General features: G+C 40.2%; 1 protein-coding gene across 1 annotated transcript in view; it reads right to left on the bottom strand.

Annotated features, from left to right (window-relative positions):
• Positions 1-26,316, bottom strand: part of HCRTR2 (hypocretin receptor 2) — a 144,965-nt gene that overhangs the window by 13,770 nt on the left and 104,879 nt on the right. Inside the window, exons 3-4 of the mRNA XM_056116798.1 lie at positions 21,906-22,149; positions 11,015-11,130 (exon numbers count right to left, since the gene is read on the bottom strand). Of these exons, the coding sequence (XP_055972773.1) occupies positions 11,015-11,130; positions 21,906-22,149 (360 nt within the window). The remainder of the gene's footprint in view (positions 1-11,014; positions 11,131-21,905; positions 22,150-26,316) is intronic.

The raw sequence follows: 26,316 nt of genomic DNA, 5'->3' as shown, positions 1-26,316 counted from the left end.
ACAAAATCTCAAGGCCGAACTAGGCTGCCACAACGAAGGAAGACAAAAATGATCGTCTGTACTTTCAATGCACGTACTCTAGCATCAGATACATCCATCAGGGACCTGATGGTACAAGCGCGAATGATCAAGTACGACATCATTGGTCTGACCGAAACAAGAAGGCACAAATCTCACCATGCCGTTTTCGACAATGGAGAAGAATTGTTCCTCGGAACATGCGATAAAAGAGGTGTTGGAGGCGTCGGTGTCCTTGTCAACACAAACTTGGCCAAGAGCATTGATTCATTCGAATGCCTAACAACCCGAATCGGACGTTTGCATTTGAATAGATGTGGCTCACTGCCTGCTGTTTCTATCTTCGTTGTCTACGCACCAACATCTCATTATGATGAAAGAGAAATCGAGAAGTTCTACACGGAGCTAGAGAAGTTCTATAAAGAAGACCACACCTTCTACAAGATCATTGTGGGTGATATTAATGCCAAGATAGGACCGAGAAGATCAGCTGAAGAACTTCACATCGGGACCCATGGCCTAGAATGGAACGAACAGGGTGAGAGACTGTCTGAGTTCATCATGTCGACCAAGACCATTCATGGTAACTCACAGTTCCAGAAGGCAGAATCTAAACGATGGACATGGGAGTCTCCCGGTGGACGATTCCACAATGAAATACACCACATCATATTCAATCGATGGTTTTGCCTGACTGATGTCACTGTTGTCCCAAAATTTTGAACGGGATCAGACCACCGTCTCCTTCGTGCAAAATTCTACTTCATGGAGTGGGGAGAAAGGGATGCACAGTTCAAAAAGAGAATTCCCAGAATGACCACCAACTGGGAACTCTTTGGTACTATTGCGACAACATGGGAAGATGCCATTGTTGACAACATTGACGAGGAATACGATCAACTGGTTCAGCACCTCCATGAATGTGCGAGGAACACCAAGAGAGAGATAGCCACAAAAAATCGCCTATCTTCGAAAACTCTTGACCTAATTCGCCAACATGGTTTGGCGCATGCCTCAGGCAACCACAAGCTAACGTCCGAGCTCACAAAGCAGTGCAGAGATGCGATCAAGGAAGACCTCAAAGAGAGAAGAGCAGAAGTACTGGTAGATGCAGCAGAAGAAGGGAAAAGTATTCGTAAGGCCCGCCTGTCCTTCGCCAAATACAAGACCAAGATGACTGCCCTCCCATGTCCTGATGGATCCATCACATCCTCCAGAACAGCAATGGAGAATATTATCCATGACTTCTACTCAAATCTCTTTGATAGCCATGTCCACTTGCCGACATACCAAATTCCACAGGATGGGTATGTCGTTCCCAACGTTCTCCCTTCCGAAATTCGACACGCCATTTCGTCGGTAAAGAAACAAACAGCACCTGGCCCAGACAAGGTCAGACCTGAACACCTGAAGAACCTGCCGTCAGTACTCATCAATACACTGGCTCGGCTCTTCACTCGCTACCTGTCTGAATGCAAGGTTCCGTCCCAATGGAAAACCAGCAGGACCGTACTACTGTTCAAGAAGGGAGACATCCATGACATTGGCAACTATCGCCCGATCTGCTATTGTCTGTCATCTACAAGTTGTTCACTCGAGTCATCCTAAATAGGATTGGCAGAACACTAGATGAAGGACAACCATGCGAGTAAGCCGGGTTCCGCAAAGGAGTCAGCACCATCGACCATATCCACATGATAACCAAGCTCATTGAGGTTTCTCGGGAGTTCAAGATGCCGCTCTGTTTAACGTTCATTGATTTAAAGAAGGCCTTTGATTCTGTTGAGACGGAAGCGGTCATTGAAGCCCTAGCCAATCAGGGCATTCCAGCCCAATACATCAAGATCCTCCATGAGTTGTATTGTGTATTCACTACCAGGATCTCACCATTCTACAAAGAAGTGATTGTTGATGTCAAGAGAGGGGTTCGGCAGGGTGATACCATTTCACCGACACTCTTCAGTACCACCCTTGAGAACATTATGTGACGACTGGAATGGGAAGGAATGGGAGTGAAGATAGATGGTCGGCAACTACACCACTTCCGCTTTGCCGATGACATTGTTTTAATAACACCAAACATCAGCCAAGCGTCACAAATGCTGGCCGACTTTGACCGTGAGTGTGGAAAGGTAGGACTACAGCTGAATCTTATGAAGACAATATTTATGAGAAACAGCCTCGTTCCTGATGCCCCATTCGCTCACAACGGAACGACCATCTCCGAATGCAACAGCTATGTGTACCTAGGTCGAGAGGTCAACATGAAAAATGGCCTGGCACCCGAGCTGCTCAGGAGGAAGAGAGCGGCTTGGAACGCCTTCAAGAACGTTGAAGAAATAGCTAAGAGGATGAAGAACCTCCGGCTCCGGGCACATCTCTTTGATTCCACTGTTCTTCCTGCATTAACACATGCCTCAGAGACCTGGGCCCTATGCAAACAGGATGAGAATGCTATTCAGGTCTCCCAAAGAAGAATTGAAAGAGCTATGCTTGGAGTATCATGTTTCACTCAAGTGAGAGAAAGAATCCGGAGTTCTGACATCCGTTGAAGATCAAGGATCAGGGACGCTGTCTCTCATATGCCAAGGTGTCGAAAATCAGATGGGCTGGTCACGTAATGAGATTTAAAGAGGACCACTGGATTAGAGCTGTTACTGACTGGATTCCACGGGATGTCAAAAGACCACGTGGCCGCCCACCTACCAGATGGTCAGACTTCTTCGTCAAGATCATGAAGGATCGGTTTGAGGCTCTTCATGTTCCCAGAGCGAACAGATGCCATTGGGCTACACTAGCACGCGACAGGGACAAATGGAGACGTTACTGGCGCCCGCTCGAGCAAATCGACGACTAATGGGAAGTTAAGTGATTAAGTGAAGTATATGATTGAATTTTAGTAATATATATAGTGTGTAAGGTGGGGTACAACTGAATTCTTTTAAAATTGGATATATAGTTGTCTTAATAACATTTATTGACAAATATGTTTACTCTTCTCATTAAATTGTGTTGGCATTATTACCAAAATTCCATGATTCAAAACATAAGGGCTTAATTTATAATTTATTTTATAAATTTTATTTTATTAACCTAATTTAGTGTTTCTAATAAGATTCAATATTGAAAAATAAGTATTCTAAAAAAACTATCATTTGTTTTATTAGGTTACATTATGTAATTTGGGCTGGAGCGATTGAACAGCAGGTAGGACGTTTGTCTTGCATGTGGCTGACTAGGTTTGATTTCTCCATCCTTCTCCGAGAGCCCGGCAAGCTACTGAGAGTATCCTGCCCACATGGCAGAGCCTGGAAAGTTCCCCGTGGTGTATTATGTATGCCAAATCAGTAACAACAAGTCTCAAAATGGAGATGTTACTGGTGCCCGCTTGAGCAAACCAATGAATAAGGGAGGACAGTGCTACGGTGCCTACAGATCTATTCAATGTTGAATTGAAGAGATAAGAGCAGACCTCCTTGTCTTAGTTCTGATGTTAATGGGAATACATTCAATCTTTTACTATGAAGTATGACATTTATCTGTTTATGAAACTGAGGAAGTACTTACTCAGTTCAGCCCTTTTATCTTGAAAGGGTGTTTTGTTCTTGTCAAGTGCTTTTACTATACTATTGGAATTATAATATTGGTTTGTATTGGAACCTTACTATGTTGTTTGATTTCATATGTCAAGCCCATATTGCCTTACTGAGCAAAATCATATTGGTCATTACATATAACCATTTTTAGGTAGTGAATTTGGTTTGCTAGCATCCTGTTGGTGTCTTAATCTATATTTAAAAGTAGATTGAATCTGTTTTTTTTCTTCTTGTATCTGATTTTATTTTAAAATCTTGTTGTTTGTTTTGGTTTTGGGACCAGCTCTGAGATGCTCAGGGATTACTTGTGACTCTGCACTCAGGAATTATCCCTGGTGGTGCTCAGGATGTGATGTGGATGCTCTTGGATGCTACGAATCAGGTCTCAGTCAGCTGCGGGTAAGACAAGCACCCAACCAGCTGCACTGGTGCTCCACTCTCCCTTGTCTGCCTTTAAACAGGGGGTTAACTGTAGTTTTATGGAATGAGGGGGCAGTGTTCACTCCTCTATTTTAAACACAAGTCTGTGAAAGCTTGGTGTTACTTCTTCCTCGAACATTTGGTTGAATTTGTGTACTGCTTCTTTTTTTTTTTTTTTTGCTTTTTGGGTCACACCCGGCGATGCTCAGGGGTTACTCCTGGCTCATGCACTCAGGAATTACTCCTGGCATTGCTCGGGGGACCATATGGGATGCTGGGAACCGAACCTGGGTCTGCCATGTTGTCTGTGGCTGCGTGCAAGGCAAACGCCCTACCCGCTGTGCTATGGCTCCAGCCCCTCTGTACTGCCTTTTATAGTGACCTATGTCATGACTTTCACTGGTACTTTTTATTTCCACAGGTGGAGTTGAGCTGCACCATCTCTGCTTTACTTACATTGAGGTGTCGTGATGTACAAAGTCATTTATAATTGAGTTTCAGGCATACAATTTTCCTACACAATCCCTTCACCAGTGTTCTACTTCGGAAGGCTCCTGGTCTCCCTCCCACTGACCATATCCTGCCTTTACGGAAGGCACCTTTTGGGAGGTTGTCTCTTTCAGGGACTATAGTTTACAAGACTTACTAATATGCTTCCATGCCTAAGACTTTGCCACCTCCCTACTACCTGCTCCTCCTCCACAGCAGTCACTTTCCTCCACCATTGTCATGTGTTCCCTGACCCTTTTCACCCAGAAACCCCAGCCCGTCCCCCAGTAGCATGCTTCCTACTAAAGACGACTTCTCTTGCTCTGAGTTTTGGTGTTTCTATTGCCTATGGACATCTGCTATCATGCCACTGTGTTTATTTATGTCCTGCACATACGAGACATCATCCCATATCTTTCCCTCCCTCTGACTGACGTCACTCAGCATGAGCTTTTTTTTTTTAATTTTTATTTGTGAAACACCATGAGGTACAGTTGTAGATTTACAAATTTTTGTTCTTGGGTTTCGATTATACAATGATCGAGTGCCCATCCCTCCACCAGTGCCCATTTTCTACCACCATGGATCCCAGTATCCCTCCCACCCCCATCCACCCCCATCCCACCCTGCCTCTGTGGCAGGGCATTCCCTTTTGTTCTCGTTTTTGGTGTTGTGGTCTTCAATAGAGGCATTGAGTGGCAATCATGTTCAGTCCATAGTCTACTTTCAACATGCATCTCCCCTCCTGGGAGGATCCTCCAAACACCCTTTATTTGGTGCTCCCTTCTCTAGCTGAGCTGCCCTTTCCCCTAGAATGCCCAACTGGTCTCTAAGCCATGAAGTAATCCTCCTGGTACTGATCTCGGCTATTCTTGGGTATTAATCTCCTATTTTGTTACTTTACGTTCCCCAGATGAATGCAATCTTTCTATGTCTGTCCCTCTCTTTCTGACTCATTTCACTTAGCATGATACTTTGCATGTGGTACCACTTGTATGTGAACTTCATGACTTCATCTTTTCTAACAGCTACATAGTACTCCATTGTGTAGACGTACCAAAGTTTTTCTAACCAGCCGTCTGTTCTAGGGCACTCGGGTTTTTTCCAGATTCTGGCTATTGTAAAGAGGACTCAGCATGAGTTTTTTGACTTAGCCTCATCATTTACAATTTGCTCTCTATCCACTCACAGCAAACGTACTTGCCATCACCCCTCATGAATTATTTTATATTCTATTAGAAGAGCGTTGGAGATTCTAGGGAAGTAGGTGAGATTGTGGTGAACTCTGAGATAGGGAGAGTCTTTCAGAAAGCTTAAGGAGTTCTTGTGAAACGGATATACCTGACTTTATAAGATGATTCGAATAGAAAATATAAATTACATGGAGAACTGGGAAGAATCCTGAGAGAGGCATGTAAGCTAAGATTAAGTGAGCATTTATGAAAGTTTTGGAATCTGTAGAATTTTCAAAATGAATGCGTTATATAAATTACATTCTCAAAGAAACAAAGTTTAATCTCTGATTATAGTAAGGCGTTGTTTAATTCTTTCAATGGGGTTTAAAGTTCTTGAGAAAGTCAGAGGACACACACTTTACTCACTACACTAATAACATTATGTTTATTATTTCTGAGTATATAAAAGATTCCATGCATCTTCATAATTTTAAGCAAAAAGGACGGAGCTTCTACGGAATTGCTTGCTTTATATTGTCTCTGGCACATACAAGCCTTAGAACTCTGTTTATAGACATAAACAGTTGGAAATTGAGAGTTGCTCAAGCAGAATTCTACATAATCACCCATTTGGGGTTAATTTTCTTTATTGTGCCTGCTAAAGTGAGCTCAGCTGAACTTGCCATTTTCAACTCCGATCTGTTTTCTAAATGCTTTTAGTTTCACAGGCCAGACATTTTACTGCAAATCTTCTGAATCATGTGGTTTGTACTCCCTGGCTAATTTATCAAAAGAATGTGAATTACTTTTGAACCTACACTACAATTTAAAACTTAAAGTTTGATAAATGGAAGACTACAAACTTGAGTAATAGGAATATTGGATGGAGGTTAATAGTTATCTCATTGTTTTATTCATCAAATATTTTTTAATACTTGGTGCAAAGTACTGTGCTAAATTTTGGGTTTACTTACATGTTTATTAAATAAACCCACGGAGTTTTAAAGTTATACAAAACTAAGGAGCGATAGCACAGCGAGTGGGGTGTTTGCCTTGCAGGCAGCCAGCCCGGCCTAGCCAGGTTCGATTCCTCCGCCCCTCTCGGAGAGCCCGGCAAGCTACCAAGAGTATCTCGCCCGCACGACAAAGCCTGGCAAACTACCTGTGACATATTCGATATGCCAAACACAGTGACAACAAAGTCTCAAAAAATGGAGACGTTACTGGGCCTGCTCAAGAAAAGAAAATCAATGAACAACGGGAGGACAGTGACAGTGATAATAGATAAGAGTCAGTAAGAATATGGCACAATGAAAATGATCTCAATATCCAACAATTCTAGTCAAAATCTCAATCAAAATTAAAATATATTTATTTATTCCTATGCTCATTAAATGCTTGTCACCTATAAGAACTTTTACAATTTCTTTTTTTCCAACCAGGGATTAATTCTATTTTTCTTAGTTCTAAAGATATTGTTTTTCTGAATCTTTGGACAATGGATTTCCTTAGATTCTCCACATTTTCCTAGACATTCTTTTATTCTGTTTCATTATTTCCTATAGAACATTTCTTGATTAACTGATCTGTATTAACCTTGTACTAATTGGAGGGATACAAGATAGAGACTAGAGTGAATAATATCTTGGTGGAACAGAGACAACCAAAAGAAAGTTGCTAGAATACTATAATATGATACTATGCAATATCTATTTAAGAAAGTAGTTACTTGCACCAATCCAACATGGGCATGTTGATTTTAAACACATGAAGGCAATTAAGCTAAGGGCTCAATAAGAGTATATACTATTTAAGTATTTTACTTATCAGACACTTTCTATTATCTAGGTACTTGAATTTATTCATCTAATAATTTTAACAACCCAGTACAGTAGATACTTATAACTCACTTTACAGAAGAATAAAGAGAGGGCCTGGGCAGTAGCACAGAGCACAGGCTACTTGCCTTGTGTGTGACCTACTGAGGGATGATCACTAGCATCCCACGCGGTCCCCAAGTCCTCCAGAAATGATCTCTGAGTGCAGAACCAGGGGTGAGCCTGAAGCACCTCAGGGTGTGTTAAAAATATAATTGAAGAGAAATACAGAAATTTAACTTACAAAATTCGTGTATTATTTGAGTGGTGTGGTCAGATCCAAATACCCATGAACACTAAATATGGAGTATGTTTCTGACTTTTTTTTTTCTTTTTGGGTCACACCCGGTGATGCTCAGGGGTTACTCCTGGCTCTACACTCAGGAATGACTCCTGGCGGTGCTCAGGGGACCATATGGGATGCTGGGATTTGAACCCGGGTTGGCTGCGTGCCAGGCAAACACCCTACCGGCTGTGCTATCACTCCAGCCCCTGTGTTTGACTTGTTGACACTATATCGTTAGCATATATTTTCTTCCAGCTTATAAAATTCATCTCACACCCTCTGATCTCTAGGTCTTTATTTCCTTGCTTTCCTAGCTCTCTCTTTCTCTCTCTTTCTCTCCTGGGTTCTCTCCATTTGCTGTGATACTGTGCGGGATCACAGCTGTTCTCGTGCCTAAGGGTTGCAGGTTTGGGCCCCAGGGTCACGGGAGCAGCTGGAAATCACTCTAGGGTGTGGCACAGCCCAAACTCACTTCAGGAGCTCGTGTGCAAGCTGGAGCACTGTATCTGGGCAACATCCTGGCTGTTGTATATACTGGGGGAATATTTCCTTTATTCACAGTCAAGCTCAGCCACAAGACTTTGCCCATAAAAATGAAGGAGACCTAACTTAGGACAGTTCAGAACTGCCATATTTGAAATATTAAGACTTTATATATGTTTTTCTGGCCTTCTGACCTTTCCATGGGCCTACAGTTGCCTGATGCAAATTATTCACTTTTTTTTTTTTTTTTTTTTTGCTTTTTGGGTCACACTCGGCGATGCACAGGGGTTACTCCTGGCTCATGCACTCAGAAATCACTCCTGGCAGTGCTCATGGGACTCTATGGGATGCTGGAAATCAAAACCGGAATGGCCACGTGCAAGGCAAACGCCCTACCCGCTGTACTATCGCTCTAGCCCCTATTTATTTACTTTTAAGCTTAGAAACAAAATCTCCTCTTCTCCTTGAAATAAAATGAGACGCTCAGGCACAGTCTATCCTAACCACTGACTCGGGAGTAAGACAAACTGTTGTCACAGGGGTCGGAAAGACTAAGTCTAGAGGGTCGAGCGCTGGCCTTGCGTGAAGCTGACCCTGGTTCAATTCCTGCCCCCCCCCACCTGCACCCCCAACCCCTGCCTGGAACCAGCTCAGAGCACAGCCGGATGTGGCCCCCCAAATGAACCCACAGAACCCGAGGAAACCATCTGTTATTACAACTACATCCTTTGAGGTTACTCTCTACAAGAGAATAACCTGGCAAGAAATGGGTGATACGGTTCATAGCTAGTCAGAAGCCAGATGCAACAGTAACTGTTACCCTCAATGATGTGATATTAGTGCCACGGCCAGGTGGAGAATATTAAAGAAGCTGTTGCTCAGATCAGGAAATCAGCATCCATGCTTTATAGTGGTAAACATTTGTTCTCTTTATTTAAATTGAATAACAGAACAAGCGTTGCACTTATAAGGAAAGAACTGTCATCTTTGAGAAGAAAATAGGGCAGAGGAAAATGAAATTATGAGACATGCAGAAATTTCAATAAAAATGCAACCATTGCTCATATCCAAGGGTAGAAGATGACCTCCAAAATATTTGAATAAGGAGTCACAGACTGAATACGCAACTGAGTCCTAGAATTGAACGGCCCTAGCATCACTGGGTGCGGGCTATAGGCAGCCTCAGGGCACCACAGAGCACCACTAGGACACCACTTACCCCAAAGTGAATAATATAGCTTGACTATGACACAAACTAAAACTCATCCTCAGATAATTACCTACTGAAAGCTTTGTGAAAATCTTTACGTTAAGGTGGCCCCAGTAAATATTTTAAAAATGTCAAAGAAAACCAATTGAGGAAATGTGCAGCTTTTCAAAATCATCACTCAAACTCAGTAGATCTCCAAAAGTAAATCTTGGAACTTATACTTCCCTTCTTTTTCTCTAGATAGAGAAGTAGCTCAAAAATTTGTGGCAGTTTAGAGATGCATTAATGTTTATGCAAAGGACTACCTTTTGTCAATAAACTCATGTGACTTCTTTCATATGCTGTAACATGAGTTTATTGGTGATTTCCCTCAAATAATCAAAGTTCAGCTTAAATGTTACTTGCTCTGAGAATTTCAGTTCCTTCTACTCTGCCTTCCTCTGTTCGCTGTGCCTTCATTTTTTAAGGTAATTATTCTGCACCCAATGGTGCTTTCTCTAAACCCCTTCAATAATAGCTCTGACTAGAAATCTTAGCTTTTTCACCAGACATGTATGCAAAGGATATATGATGAATGTTTGATATGTGCATCCGAGTTAATTATAAAACATTCTCTGAGATAACAAATTTTTCTAACAAACTTCAGTACTCAGCTTTACACAATTTCTAAATTGCTAAACTTTACCTGATTATTCTACTGTTCTGAAGTAAAAAGATCACCGAAGCTGGAGATTTAGCTTATAGGTTAAAAATATATTATCACATAAATATCATAAAAATATAACGTTCTAGGTTTATAGTTGCAGGCAACATTAAAGAAATTTGCATTTGTTCTTACAAGAAATAAAATATAAGTTGCAGGCAAAAATTAAATTAATTAGGAACCGAGGTTTAAAATTCAAAGGAAATCTATAAAACATATTCTTTAAAAACCTTACCTAGACATGACTTAATGCCTCATTATATTAAAACACAGTCCTTTGCTAAGTATATCATATTTGCTTGCCCTTTCCTTCCTTCCCTCCCTTTCTCCTCCCCTCCCCCTCCTCCCTTCCTCCCTCCCTCCCTCCTTTCCTCCCTCCCTCCATCCATCCCTCCCTCCTTCCTTCCTTCCTTCCTTCCTTCCTTCCTTCCTTCCTTCCTTCCTTCCTTCCTCCCTCCCTCCCTCCCTGCCCTCCTGCCCTCCTCTATCTCTCTGGCCTCACTCGTAGGATTCCTTCCTTTTACTTGTATTGTTTTGGTTTGGGGCCAGACTTGAACATGCTCAGGGCTTACTCCTGGTGTTATGCTTGGGGATCACTCCTGGAAGTGCTCAGATAAGCCTACAGGAGCTGGGGCACTGCACATGAGTTGGCTGTGTACAAGGTGGGTGCCCCCAGCCCTGTACTCTCTCTGGCCCTTACCTTTTATTTTTAAGCACTTCCTATACAAGGTGTAACAAATTATTTAAAACTACTTACCTGCCTGCACCATAGTTTTCTAAATATTTGTAGATAGGCCAATACCATAAGACACAGGGGGGCCATGTATGTAACCAGAAAGAAACAGATGTGATACATCTTCGGGTAAATTTCACCTGCAATAAAAGCCAAAGTGATACAATTTAGGAGTTACGGATTTTTAAAAATATGTCAATATTTTTGCTTCACTGTACTTATTCATCTTCTATATGATTTTCACTGGCAAATTATATACGCAAAAGTAAAGCTTACATACGTAACGACTTAAATTGATTCTGTGTGTGTGAGAATGTGAAGACCTCACTTCAGTTAGCATGCTCAGAGATAAACGGCAATTACCTATTTCTAAACTTATGCTGCCACAATCTATCCAAAGTTAAATTTTCATTTATAAAACAGTCATTTTTTTGTCTTTATTAATTAAACCTGGCTAATCAATATGATTTCATTTGGATTGTCCTAACCAGGCATTTATATGAAGGGGAATGGATCAATCAAAACCTAATCTCTACTGTCTTTGTTAAAATTGTAAGAGAATGAATGAGCTTAATTGATTCTTTCTGGGGCGATAGAACAGCGGGTAGGGCGTCTGCCTTGCACACGGCCTACAGGGGTTTGATTCCTCCACCACTCTCCCAGAGCTGGGCAAGCTAATGAGAGTATCTCACCTGCTTGGCAAGCCTGGCAAGCTACGCGGGATGTATTCAATATGCCAAAAACAGTAACAACTGTCCTCCGGTTGTTTATCGATTAGTTTGAAGGGGGGGCGGGGAGTCCAGTAACTTCTCCACTGTGAGACTTGTTGATACTGTGTTTGGCATATCAAATCGGTAACAACAAGTCTCGCAATTTCTTGTGAGACGTTACTGGTGCCTGTTAGGGCACGGTTCTCAATCTCCTCATGTGGGAGCAAAGAAACTGGTCAGAGAATAATGCAATGGGCAAACGAGGTTTATTTATTGTTTTAGCCAGGCTAGGGTCAGGCTCCATCTAGGTCCTGCAGGACCAGAATTCTGACCAGGAATCCCAGTCTCTTTAAGGAAGATCTTATATAGGCCTTACCGGCCCTTGGGGCAAAACCCAGCAGTATGTAGCCAATGAATTTGTCACACACAAAGGCCAGTACATCACTATTAAGCAAGCCACAACATGTTGGGAACATTAAACCGTGGGTAATCTTTCTTAACCACCCGTATCCTGCGTTATCAGTCACCGAGGCACCTGATATAGGTGCCCGGTCCCAGGGAGAATTACAAGTCATTTTAAAAGCATGGGGTGAAAAGGATCCGAGAAAAACAAGTTAAGATCTAAGAAAGAAAAACAAGTTCTTAATCTAGGAATTCTTAATCTAGGAAAAACAGGTTAGTTCCCGTAAATTGGTCAGCGTTCATCTGGTTCAGGGCCTCGTTCCTCACAGTGCCCACTGGAGCAAATTGATGAACGATGGGAGGACAGGGACAGTGACAGTGATTCTTCCTTATTACACTCTTCCTGAGGAACGGGAAGTTTTCCCTAGTTGTACCTCCAAATATAAATGTGGAAAATTTGGGGGGAAATACAGTAAAAATTTGGGAATCATTTTTAAGTTACTGGCTGGAGCGATAGCACAGCGGTAGGGCGTTTGCCTTGCACGCAGCCAACATGGTCAACCCGAGTTCGATTCCTCCGCCCCTCTCGGAGAGCCCAGCAAGCTACCGAGAGTATCTCGCCTGCACGGCAGAGCCTGGCAAGCTCCCCGTGACGTATTCGATATGCCAGACACAGTAACAACAAAGTCTCCAATGGAGACGTTACTGGGCCCGCTCGAGCAAATCGATGATCAACAGGAGGGCCTTTACTTTTTTACTTTACTTTTAAGTTACTAGATTATGTACAAAATCCCCTTAAATTTTTTGCCTTTGTGTATTTCTATGTGCACATGCACGTTTTAAGAACATTAGATTTTGAATGTTAGTTTTTAGATAATATGTGTACTTTTTCTTTTCCTCATCCAATCTTATTAGTCCTGAGCACCTTTAGGAATGTATTATTTCTTTGCTCGAGCGGGCCCAGTAACGTCTCCATTGGAGACTTTGTTGTTACTGTGTCTGGCATATCCAATACTCTCGGTAGCTTGCGGGGCTCTCCGAGAGGGGCGGAGGAATCGAACTCGGGTCGGCCATGTTGGCCGCTTGTAAGGCGAACGCCCTATCGCTGTGCTATCGCTCCTGCCCTTATTTACCATTAATTCTGCATACATGGGTGATATATATAACAGATAATTTATTAAGGAGTCAAATAATTGCATTATAATCACAATATGAATGTTTCATTTTTCTAAAGCACACATTATTTTTAAATTGCTTCTTAAGTCTAAAGAATTATTTTTTGTACTAATGATGCAGTAATTTTCACTAAAATTTAAAACAGGAAACAATATATGACGTTAAATAGGTTCCATGTGTATTAAATGCAATAACATGAAATAATTCAGCTGAATGTTAACCACTAGAAAGCAAGCACTTTTTAAATATATTAACATACGTATATACTTTATTTTGATTTTGATAATAGCAGTTGGTTTGGTTCATACTATTACTGAAGAATAACACATTCATACTTATAAATTATTTTCATCATTTTAGAAAGGGCACAAAGAAACATGAAGACTAGTCTATATGGTCAAATTTTTGCTGGAAACAATTTATAGTTAGATTTAATTGTAATGATTATGATGATAATCATACTTAACTTTATTATTTTTGTAAAAAATATTTAAAACATGTTGTGAATATTCTCCATGAGCTTGATTCCATAGCCTCTCCTTCTAGATTATTTTAGTCAAATATTCTCTTTCCTTCTAAAACTTCTTCAACAGGAGTTTGAGAACTGGATTCCAGCCGGAACTTTGTCACTGGGATGGGGAAGGTGAAGGTCTTGGAAGGCACAATATGATGTTGGTGGAGGAAAGTGGTTTCTCTGGAGGAGGGGATTCTGAAAGATGGTAGAATCTGTGTACCATAAGGCAGGCTGGGTGGGGACAGTGGTGTAGCTGGGGACATTGGTGGAGGGAACTGGACACTAGTGAAGGAATGGGTGTTGGAGTGTTAGAGATTTGAAGTCCAATCATGAATAACTTGGTAATTTTGTAATTCATGGTGATTCAATAAAAAACAAAATATTTAAAAAAACAAGCCCTCTACTTTCTCAGATGGTTTTTCTCCTTGGCAGGGACTACAGGATGCTTGGGGAGATAGGAGGTTCTGGAGTCCCCTTTGAGGGTCATTATTAGAGTCTCTGTGACCTAACTGGCACATACCTAGCTCACCAGTTTCTAACTTCCTTTCAAATTCATCCTGTGAAACAGGCCCATTACATAAAAAGCGCCAGAATCTGAGAAGCCTGCCTGTAGGAATAACAAACAGCTCTGGCTTTGATGTGCATCAGACAGAGCCATGGTTTGTGGGCCAGTTTCAAAGGCTCTGGAAAGTGACCTCAGCACCTGAGTTACTTTGAACTTTTATTTGTTTTGAAGAAAGTGTCACATGAGCTTCCCATATAAAGATACACCTTTGAAGTTTACATATCTGTGAAGCCCTAATGTCTGCATACTGAAGGAAGGCAGGCTTGATAGTTAAGTTTTTTTTCTTTAAACTGCAGCTAAAGGATATAATCACTGTGATAACAGTTGGAATTTTAAACATTCCAGAGAGAAAACTGATTCAGTGATTAGTCTACTTAGAAGTTGTTAGAGAAACATGTAGTTGTCTAGTAAATGCATATTATAGTAATGAACACTTGCAAAGACTAAAGTTGATCAGGCAAAATTACACTTTCAGGCTAGAATAGATTATTTTAATAAAGTGACTACTATAGATCATTGAAGAAGCATGCATTTTATGTTTATTAAAAAAGCTGAAATGTCCCTGAAATTTGAAATTATATATGTGGGAACTTATTTTTAAAGTCTTTCTGCATTTGATGAGGAATGTCTTCAATATATTTTAAGACACATATATAATCTAGACACATATTTAAGACATATATGCATATATATATATATATATATATATAATGTAGGATGTAGCTACTTGGCTGTGCTCCCCCTCAGAATTACCTAAGTTAGAAAACATCACTTTAAAGATTGTCAAACATTAAAAATATGTATTAACAGATGACCTGAAAAAATTCTTGTGTATATATGAAGCCAACAAAAATAGAGCATATGTGGATACTTTTTAGTCTTTGAAATCAAAGCAATGTCATGTGTTAGAAAGATAAAACTTAACTTTTCTCAGATGAGATCAAGTTCATTATTGAGCCAAAACTTTTACCTGATTATCTAGAAATGTTAGACTTTCTTTTCTTATGTAACATCAATCAAGATTACATCATAGACATGTAAATTATAATTTGTCAATGATTCCACTTGGACAATCTTTATATAGATGATGGAATCATTAACATTAACCCGAATCTTAATTTTGTTTTAACATCTTTTACGCCATAACTATCTTGTCAAGGATGACCTTATTGATTTGTTTTTTCAGGTCACCAAAGAACAATTTAACTATAAGATTTAAAACGAGAGAAATTATGACCGCAATTATTCAGAATATTTTCTTATTGATTAAATGTTAAATGTTAGAATAAGTGAGTGTAGAGAGAATGATATCATTAACTAGTTGATAAATGAACACGGGGTCAATTTTATATTTGAGTGCAAAAGGGAAGATTCCTATCTTGTTCCTTGAATTTGTCCTGTGAAATGATGTATTTATAGACCAAGCAATGCAAAAAGCCTGGATATTACTTTTGTAACAATTTCCTTATAATTCGGAACGGCGCTCGCCCATCTCTCAGGACCGACTGACCCATGTTCAACTGCTGTTCACATGAAACCCTTCTCCACCATGCCAGAGGCTGTTCACCTTGGAGACCTGCTGCGGATATGGGTACGGCCCGGCGCGAGATTTACACCCTCTCCCCCGGATTTTCAAGGGCCAGCGAGAGCTCACCGGACGCCGCCGGAACCGCGACGCTTTCCAAGGCACGGGCCCCTCTCTCGGGGCGAACCCATTCCAGGGCGCCCTGCCCTTCACAAAGAAAAGGGAACTCTCCCCGGGGCTCCCGCCGGCTTCTCCGGGATCGGTTGCGTTACCGCACTGGACGCTTCGCGGCGCCCGTCTCCGCCACTCCGGATTCGGGGATCTGAACCCGACTCCCTTTCGATCGGCCGAGGGCAACGGAGGCCATCGCCCGTCCCTTCGGAACGCCCCTCCCTCTCGGAGAGCCCGGCAAGCTACCGAGAGTATTTGATATGCCAGACACAGTAACAACAAAGTCTCCAATGGAGACGTTACTGGGCCCGCTCGAGCAAATCGACGATCAACGGGAGGGCCTTTACCTTCACCTTTCCTTATAATTGGGGATTGATGAGGCTTAAACAAACAATGAACATATTTAAAATATATTTTAGATGAATCAAAAAATATTTTAGACACAAAAAGATAGACACACAAAAGACTTAGTGTATCTCCCACAAGTTATGATTTAGAAACTTTAGAAAACCTCTACTTCTTTTTAAGACAAGCCATAGACAATGATTAATATAATGCATTGCAGCAATAATATGTCCATATTATTTCTGACAATAGTTGAAGTAAAACAGAGTCTCAGTTATTTTGCACCACGCAGACAACACTTGCTCAGAAATGGTAGTTGTGGATCAGGTGACCATAATGTTTGCTATTTATCTTCCAAAATACTTGCTGGAGGATATCCATGAGGTTACCACTTTTATATTTTTATTATCTACATTATCTGAGCGATAGCACAGCGGTAGGGTGTTCGCCTTGCACGCGGCCAACATGGCCGACCCGAGTTTGATTCCTCCGCCCCTCTCGGAGAGCCCGGCAAGCTACCGAGAGTGTTTGATATGCCAGACACAGTAACAACAAAGTCTCCAATGGAGACATTACTGGGCCCGCTCGAGCAAACGGCCAACATGGCCGACCCGAGTTCGATTCCTCCGCAGCTCTGGAGAGCCCGGCAAGCTACCGAGAGTATTCGATATGCCAGACACAGTAACAACAGAGTCTCCAGTGGAGACGTTACTGGGCCCGCTCGAGCAAATCGACGATCAATGGGAAGGAAAATATTATCTAAATATTATTATTATCTACATTATCAATTTAATCTGGTATAAGGATACGAAAAGAATGGTTCCAGAAGAAATTAAGAGCTGAATTCAAAATAAAAACCAGCAAGCTCTTGTGGGTGGGATATCAGTCTTATTTTGCACTTCATCCAAAAACCTAAAATAAGAACTCTTCCTCAGAAATCTTTGATTTAGATGTGAAGATAAGATAAAAAAATGTGCCTGGAGTATGAATGGGCTTGGAGGAGGCAAAGAAGAAAGTCTGCAGTCTGGTGGGCTGGTGATGCAACTTTGTATACAAGGGAGGCTTTTAAAAAATGAAGTGTCACCTACAGACTCAGCCTACAAGGAAATTTATTGCCTACTTAATCTCCAGGAATCAGCAACCTACCCTTCCTAGCAAAGTACTTCCCAGTTCTTCTTTTCTGTAAAAACTGCTGCCTGTGACCAAGCAGATAAGATGGTTACTCTGAGTCTGCCCTTTTCCTACCTGCTGGGTAGTTCTCAAGATATCTCTTTCTTGGTCTATCACTGTATCTTTCAATGGATTAGATCTATCCTTTAAAAACTGCAGTGGAGCCCATCTTTTGTAGACAAATGCAATTGTGAATCAAGTTTAAAGAGAAGCTACTTCACAACAAATTCTTTAGATCTTGCTTTATTGTAATTCAAAGAATCTGAACTTTAGACGGTGTACTCTATAAAAATATATATAATTTCCTAAGGAATTTCCTTGACTATAGCACACGTGTCTGAGTTTTAACATTTAGAATTGAATATGGACTTAAAATATCCAACCTAACAAAGATCATTTCAACAAACTCAATATTTTGTGAGTAAACAGATAAGAATTGCTTTGAATTCTTTTATATTTTGCTTGAAAACTTCTAAGTAGATAACAATTGCGTTTAATATTTCAACCTTAGTCTTTTGTAAATTTAATTGTTTGAGGTTGTAGATGATCAATTCAACTTAGCATCATGAGTCTTTGCTTTAAAAACATTTTAACTCAATTATGGGCTAATATAAAGCAACTTCAAATTGTTTTCCTAATTGACTTATGATGACTTAGTTTAGATTTTAGTTATGCAACAATAATTGCTTATTCCAATAAACTGTTGATTCTAGAACTAGATAATAAAATGATTAGGTTGAAATGAGTTTTATTAGAAAGGTAATTAGAAAATGGTAATTAGAAAATGTTGTGGTTGTTTACTTAATCATAATCACTGACAAGATTCCTTAGTTTGCAATGTTTTTGTTAATGGATATGTTAAGACCATTTGCTTATTTAGAGAAACATTGAAAATATATAGAAATGCATCTTATAAACCTATATATGTAACTAATTACCAAAATAATCTAAAAAAGACACTACTACTATATATTGAATAATAGGTGGATGTTGGACCTAATTTCTCTTTTTATAAAGTATCCAACTTTTATGTTAGGAACTTAATTTTATTTCATTCATTTTTGGGCCATCCCTGTCAATGCTCAGGGCTTAAGCCTGACTCAAGAATCACTTCTGGTAGTGCTCAGGGAACCATATTCAAGGCAAACAACCTACCATTATATATTATCTTTCTGGTCCCTGGAAGCTTAATTTGAAATGTACTTGTTTCATTCATAATCTCAAATAAATAGTTTAATTTATATCTCATGAGTTAGCGAAAACATTCTGATTAGGAACTCTGTGCCTCTTTTCTAAGTATCACAAAGAAAATGTATAATAATTGCAAAGAAGTGTCATAAAATCTGTCCTCAACCTACTTTTCTTCCAAACACAACTACAAGTTTCAAAATTTTCTTTTTTTTCCTTCAAGGAATGGCACCCACTGTGTACTGTTTCATAGACACACTTTTTATTCTTTCTTGTCCAGAGAATCCCTGTTTTTCTGTAATCATTTGTCAAAGAGTTATCAAATACCACTGTAAATTTTTGTCCAAATAGCGAGGACTGAGTTTGTCATTTCATTTTTGTTTCTGAAATTTTGTATAGAAGTATGTTAAAAAAGTAATCATAGGGGCTGGAGCAATAGCACAGCGGGTAGGGCATTTGCCTTGCACGCGGCCAACCCGGGTTCGATTCCCAGCATCCCATATGGTCCCCTGAGCGGGGTAATTCCTGAGCGCAGAGCCAGGAGTAACCCCTGTGCATTGCCGGGTGTGACCCAAAAAGCAAAAAAAAAAAAAAAGATGCGGGGGGGAAGTAATCATACTGTAAACACTTTGCATTTCAGTTAAACTTTGCATCTTTGTCTTATTGGCATAATTCCTTGTCAATCCTTAACTTGACATGGAATTTTGAAAATCAGATAAATTTGGAAATTAGATAATTAGAACATAACTTTCATGTTTCTGAAGAAACATTTCTACCATTCTGAAACTTTCCATAATGTTTAGCTTGTTTTTTTGCTCTGGGGCCATGCCTGGCAGTGTGAAGTGGACGTTCCTGGCCCAGTGCTGAGGGCTCATTCACTCTTGCCCTCCGTAGGAAAGCATGAGGTGACAGAGGTAAAACCCGGCTTTCCTATATTAGACATGCACTTGGTGTCTTCAGCGATCTTTCTGGCTCTCATTTTTCTTTTGTTTGAAGTGATAGTGAGAAAATTTGGGGAAACTGATGGTAATCCATAGAAAATCCAGCAAAAGAATTGGAGCATTAAGAAAAAGGGGGAAATTTCAATTAAAAGTAGTATTACGTATTTGGGATAATATATACAAATTACAAAATGATCCTGGTGAGGTTATATTGCTGGATTGAAAGTATATGCTTCATATTTCAGGAACTTTTCACTTTTTAATATTCCAAAATAAGAACCAAGGTAGAATTGAAACAAGTTCAAAGATCAAATACATTAAAAATGGCATATCCACATGCAATCCATGGGGTGCACTGGCTTTTGGTACTTTGTTCTAATAAACAAGGTAAAGGTAAAGGTAAAGGTAAAGGCCCTTCCGTTGATCGTCGATTTGCTCGAGCGGGCCCAGTAACGTCTCCATTGGAGACTTTGTTGTTACTGTGTCTGGCATATCGAATACTCTCGGTAGCTTGCCGGGCTCTCCGAGAGGGGCGGAGGAATCGAACTCGGGTCGGCCATGTTGGCCGCTTGTAAGGCGAATTGTTTTAATTCCTAAGTTTGACATCTTGTTATTTATCAGTCTAGAAGACAAATAGTTGTCCTCAAACTTCCTGGGATAATCTGGTAAGTACTGCATAGGGACTCTCACGTGAGGTGACTCTCTCTCTTTCCCTTCCTTCCTCTTTGTGCTCCAACGGTATCACTTTTCCACTGCTACCGAAAAACCTTAAGGTTACCACTAAGAGCTCTGAACCAAGGGAGCATAGGTTTTTAAATTTCTGTTTTTCACATGTAGCTGCCATACTTATCAAGAGGAAAACTAAAACTGATTGAAAATTCATATGCTACTGTAATTATATACTATTTTTTTCAGTGATGGTCTTTATCAACTAAGCATAGCACTGTCTGTAGCACTGCCCTCCCATTGTTCATCAATTTGCTCGAATATGCACCAGTAACATCTCACAACAAATTGTGAGACTTGTTGTTATTGTTTTTGGCATATCAAATATGTCACAGGGAGCTTGGCAGGCTTTGCCGTGCGGGCAAGATATTCTCAGTAGTTTGCCAGGCTCTACAAGATGGGCGAAGGAATCGAACCCAGGTTGGCCAGGTTGGCTGCGTGCAAGGCTAACACCCTTCCCTCTGGGCTATTGCTCCCGCCCACAGCTCATTCCTAGTAAATATTTTCTAAACATAAATAAAGTTAATTTAGATCATTTGTCTCAGGAAACAGCCCAGCTCCACACAGCCCATTCTCATCATTTCCTGAGTAGGACAACACATTTTTACAATGAAATATTGCTTTACAACGAGATATTGAGTTGAAATTGAAGTCCATTGGCAGCTTGGAACTGGAAAGAAAAATAATGTTGTATCAGCTTATAACATGCTAATACTTCCAGATGACATATTTGGGTTTGCAAAATTTAATGGAAAATTCATTCAAATATAAATTGCATGTATGTTTGGCCTGCAGAGCTCTGGGTTTGACCCCTAAAACTGCATTGCTTCCCAAGCACTGTCAATAGGAACCATGAGCAACGAGCCAGGAATAGCCCAGAGCACTGACAGATGGGGTCCACCCCATCTCCAACCAAAAAATAATGGAAACTTCTAGAAAGGCAGATACATTTCTTAAGCAACTTAAGTTCCACTTAGGTAATATTAAAGCAATATCTTAAGTATTTGACTGAGAATTAGGGGTTCTTTTTAAATTTTCATGACTTGAATACTGTCACTGTCACTGTCCTCCCGTTGTTAATCGATTTGCTCCAGCGGGCCCAGTAGTGTCTCCATTGTGACAATTGTTACTGTGTTTGGCATATCGAATACATCACGGGTAGCTTGCCAGGCTTTGCCGTGAAGGCGAGATACTCTTGGTAGCTTGCCAGGCTCTCCGAGAGGGGCGAAGGAAAACTTGAATACTAACATGACTAAATCTGAAGTATAGCATAAGCTCTTCCTTTCATTTCCTATCTGAAAACTGTCTAACGGTGCATTTCTAAAGGACCCAGCAAGGCGGAGTTATTCTGTGAAATTTGGTTTTTATCCCCTTGCAAAAGTAGGTCCACAAATGCCAATCCAGGGCCAGGGTTTCATTGACTGTGCATGGACACTTCTGTCTCGCAGTATAGTATAGACGTTGGCACCACGGGATACTCACCAGCCCAGTGCTCATCACACACGGTAAAGAGAGTGGTCTTGTTGGCCAAGCCTGGGAGCACGGTGCTGCACTCCATGACGATGGCCTGAGGAATCATGATGATGCAGGACACGATCCAGATGACGACGATGCTGTTCCGGGCACGCTTGGCGGTGCTCTTAAACATCAGAGGGTGACAGATGGCGTACCATCGATCCAGGGCGATGCAGCTCAGGGTGAGGACAGAGACGGACACTGACACGGTCTGGAGGAGAAAGAACACAGTGCCAGGGAAGCAACAGGTGGGGAGAGACTGATGGGAATGTTGTGTCCGTATTAGAAATGTGTCACACATACAGCAAGATGAACGGCCCAAAGAGCATGTCACACCAATGCGTCCTGCTTTAAAAGCTGCCAAAAGTATTAAAAGTGTTTTAGGAAAAAATTATCTATTTTTCCTGTTAAGTGTGAACAAGTGCTATGGAACCACAGCAATCTGCATGCCAAAACGTTTTATTATTTTATTTTTAAAAATGAATCAATTTTTCATTGAATCAAAATGTCACATGAAATATAGTTGAAAAGCTTTTATGATTGAGTTTTAGTCAAGCAATGTTCCGACATCCATCCCTCCACCAGTGTTGAAACACCATTTCCCACCACCAATGTCCCCTGTATCCCATATTCCTCCTGCAACTGCCTCTTCCTGCTAGCCTGCCTCTGTGTCAGGCTCTCTCTCTCTCTCTCTCTCTCTCTCTCTCTCTCTCTCTCTCTCTCTCTCTCTCTCTCTCTCTCTGTCCTTTTGGGCATTATCCTTTTCAATTCAGATACTGCGAGCACATCATGTTTGGTCCTTTGCCCACTTTCAGCACACATCTCTCATCCAGAGCGATCCCTTCCAACCATCATTGTCATAATGATCCCTTCTCTGTCCAACTGCCTTCTTCCCCAGCCCTTGAGACATGCTTCAAACCGTGAACCATTTGTCCTGACCCTTATTTCTAATGTCCTTGGGTGTTAGTCTCTTGCTATGTTTTTTTTTTTTAATAGCTGGCAAGTGAGTGCATTCATTCTATGTCCATCCTTCTACTGACTTATTTCACTTAGCATGATACTCTCCATGTCCATCCACTTATAAGTGAATCTCATGACTTCATTTTCTCCTAATAGCTGTATAATATTCCACACTGTAGATGTATTATAGTCTCTTTAACCAGTCATTTGTTCTCGGGCAATCAGGTTGTTTCCAGATTATGGATTTTGTGAACAGTACTTCAATGAACATACAAGTTAAGATGTCATTTCTACTGTGTGTTTTGCACCCCGGATATATTCCTGGAAGTGGTATTGCTGGGTCATATGGAAGTTTCATTTCTAGGTTTTGGAGCAATGTCCCTATTGTTTTCCAAAAAGGCTGAACCAGTTGGCATTCACACCAACAATAAATGAGAGCCCCTTTCTTCCTGCATCCATGCCAGGCTGTTCTTTTTGATGTGTGCCAGTCTCAGTGGGTAAGTTGATACCTCATTTTTGTTTTGTTTTGCATCTCCCTGATGATTAGCGATGAAGAACAATTTTTTTCCATGTGCCTTTTGAATATGCCAAGCATTTTAATCTATAGCATGGCATTCTTTGAATAGCTACTAACTGTATTTATCTTGCTACTTTTTCATTGACGGGGTTTTAAATCAAGTGTGGAATAAAAGGACACCTCTTTTTAATATTATCTTTTACTTGTAGAGGCTAATGTGTCATGCCATTTCTTTAAAGCATCACATAAACATTTTACTGCAGTAGAACTTAATTAGGACTGTTTTGGGTATCAACATGGGTATGGCTGTCTGTAAAGCAAGCACCCTAATCTCTGTTCTGTCTCTCCAGCCCATGTTTCATTTCTCTTACTTGTTAAGTATAGATGATAATTGCATCCAATCATGCCATCGTTAGAAGAAATTATATATATTATATATATATATATATAAATTATATATATATTTCTTCTAACGATGGAGCGATAGCACAGTGGTAGGGGTGGAGCGATAGCACAGCAATAGGGCGTTTGCCTTGCACGCAGCCAACATGGCCAACCCGAGTTTGATTCCTCCGCCCCTCTCCAAGAGCCTGGCAAGTTGCCGAGAGTATCTCGTCCGCACGGCAGAGCCTGGCAAGCTCCCCGTGACATATTCGATATGCCAGACACAGTAACAACAAAGTCTCCAATGGAGATGTTACTGGGCCTGCTCGAGCAAATCGATGATCAACGGGAGGGCATATATATATATATATATATATATATATATATATATATATATATATGCAACACCTAATGCACGTTGTCTTGAAACTTATGTGTATTTTTTATTACTGCTGATTAAGATAATGATGCTAGTTGTAATGTTTATTTCCTTTTAATTTCAAGGATTGATGTTCTAGATATTTTTGGCATGGGTGGGGCACACTCAGATATGTTTATGGGTTACCCCTGGCTCTGTGCTCAAGGATCAGGATGACTTCTGGCTGGCTCAAGGGACCATTTATGGTTCCAGGGATAGAATCCATGTGGGTTGCATGCACAGCAAGAACCCCACATGCTCTGCTCTCTCTCTGACCCACAAGTTCTAGCTTAAAGTTGGAACTAATCACTATTTGGTGACGAACAGTCTTAGAAATGAAAAGTAAGCCCCTAACCTATGCTAAATCATGGAGGTTAATTTAATTTTAAATACAACATTAAACTCCACTGGGGTAGACTTAGGTTGGCTGTTAACTCCTGGGTATTACTTGATGTTAGCGTAGAGGATATCAAGTCTTGTATCAATTCCTTTTTCTTCTCAACCTCCCATTCTTTTCTGTTAAAAAAACAAAACAAAACAAAACAAAACTGAATGTTCTGTAGTCTCAGCACCGTGGCTAGTCCTAGGGAAATTAACTGTGGAACTCTAGATCTGCACAATTAACCAACCAGAGTTTCTGGAGCAGGGATCTATTTATCCAGCCTAGTAATTAGAAGTGCAAGATGTTCAATACTTAGCAATTTATTTTTTATGAGCGTTAGTCAATGTGGATGACTGGAGTAGAAATAACATAGTTCAAATTTGGAATACTTTCCTAGAGTTTCCTTCTACTATTGAATAATCAAAGAAAATGTCCGATTAAAGGGCCAGAGATATATTATAAGGGTAAAAGACCTTGCAAGGGGCTGGCCCATAAATCCCTGGTAATACATGCTGGCCCCCCGTGTGGCTGAGAATCCCTATTAGCTCCCGAGCATTACAAAACAGTTCAGTTGAAACGATACCAGCTTTTCTCAATAATGAAGCAAGGTCCAAAGACTGCGACTTATATGATAACAGCAGAGAACATGTAGATACAGTTAAACAAACAATAGAATAGTTTGAGTAATTTCTTAGCAACCAGGGCTGTGATATTCATATTTGACATAGTCATATCTCATGGTTCTTCAGATGTCCATAAAGAAAATGTCCATGGAGAAAATAAATGGAATCTTTTCAAGTCACATGTTTGGATGGCAGGTACTAATAAACTGGAAGATGGAAAAGTATGACTCAGAGAGTGAAGGACACTTCAGCCTTTCAGAACATACTCAGTTGGCTATTATTCATTTTTTCTAGCAATTCTCATATAGAGGCTCTTCATCAGGGCAAAGAGAAAAGAAACAGAAAGAAAGGTTACTCTTAAGTAGTCAAACATTTCTAAGAAATTCATAATCATTTGACAATAGCCAAAAATGTTATTGGTCTTAGGTTTATCAAGTTATAAAGGTACAAAGAACATTTTAAATGTTTTTTTTGCATGTTTCCAGTATTATGTTACTCACTCATAAATTCAAAAGTTAAGCTTAGTAAAATAGTATACATATAAAATAAGTAGATATATAAATGATATTAAATGCATTCAAATAACCTTAAATTTTTGTTTAGAATTTTGTAATATGTATCTAAATATTTAAGAGATTATGGATAACATTCCAGGGACAAAAGTCAAAGATTTTTAGAATACGACAAGGGAGGGAGACTATAACTCAGATTTAAATAATTATAGTCCATTGACATTGCTTGTTCCATTGGGGAAAATTCTACGGAAAATGAGCACTAAATCTTGAAATAATTAGAAGATATTAGTATTACCAGTGCACTAATGTTTGTGCAATGAATGTTCATTGAAAGTAATGATGAATGAGAGAATTAATAATCCTAGTCTTTTTCATGTGACTCAGATTTTATCATTACTCATGGTTTTCTCAATGGCTATGGGAAAAATGACCAGTGGAGGATTTGGCTAGACAAAACACTGTTAACAGAGAAGTAGACAGAACCTATCATTATATTAGATGTACCTTACACTATAGAACCCAAAGTTAGGTATGAGATGGAAGACAACTCTGAGAGACCTGTCTGTTCTCTCAATGGCA

The sequence above is a fragment of the Sorex fumeus genome, unplaced genomic scaffold (genome assembly GCF_029834395.1).
Source record: "Sorex fumeus unplaced genomic scaffold, SorFum_2.1 ptg000033l, whole genome shotgun sequence".
Lineage (NCBI taxonomy): Eukaryota > Metazoa > Chordata > Mammalia > Eulipotyphla > Soricidae > Sorex > Sorex fumeus.
Note: the sequence above shows the minus strand (reverse complement) of the source record. Positions and strands in the feature narration are given on the sequence as shown.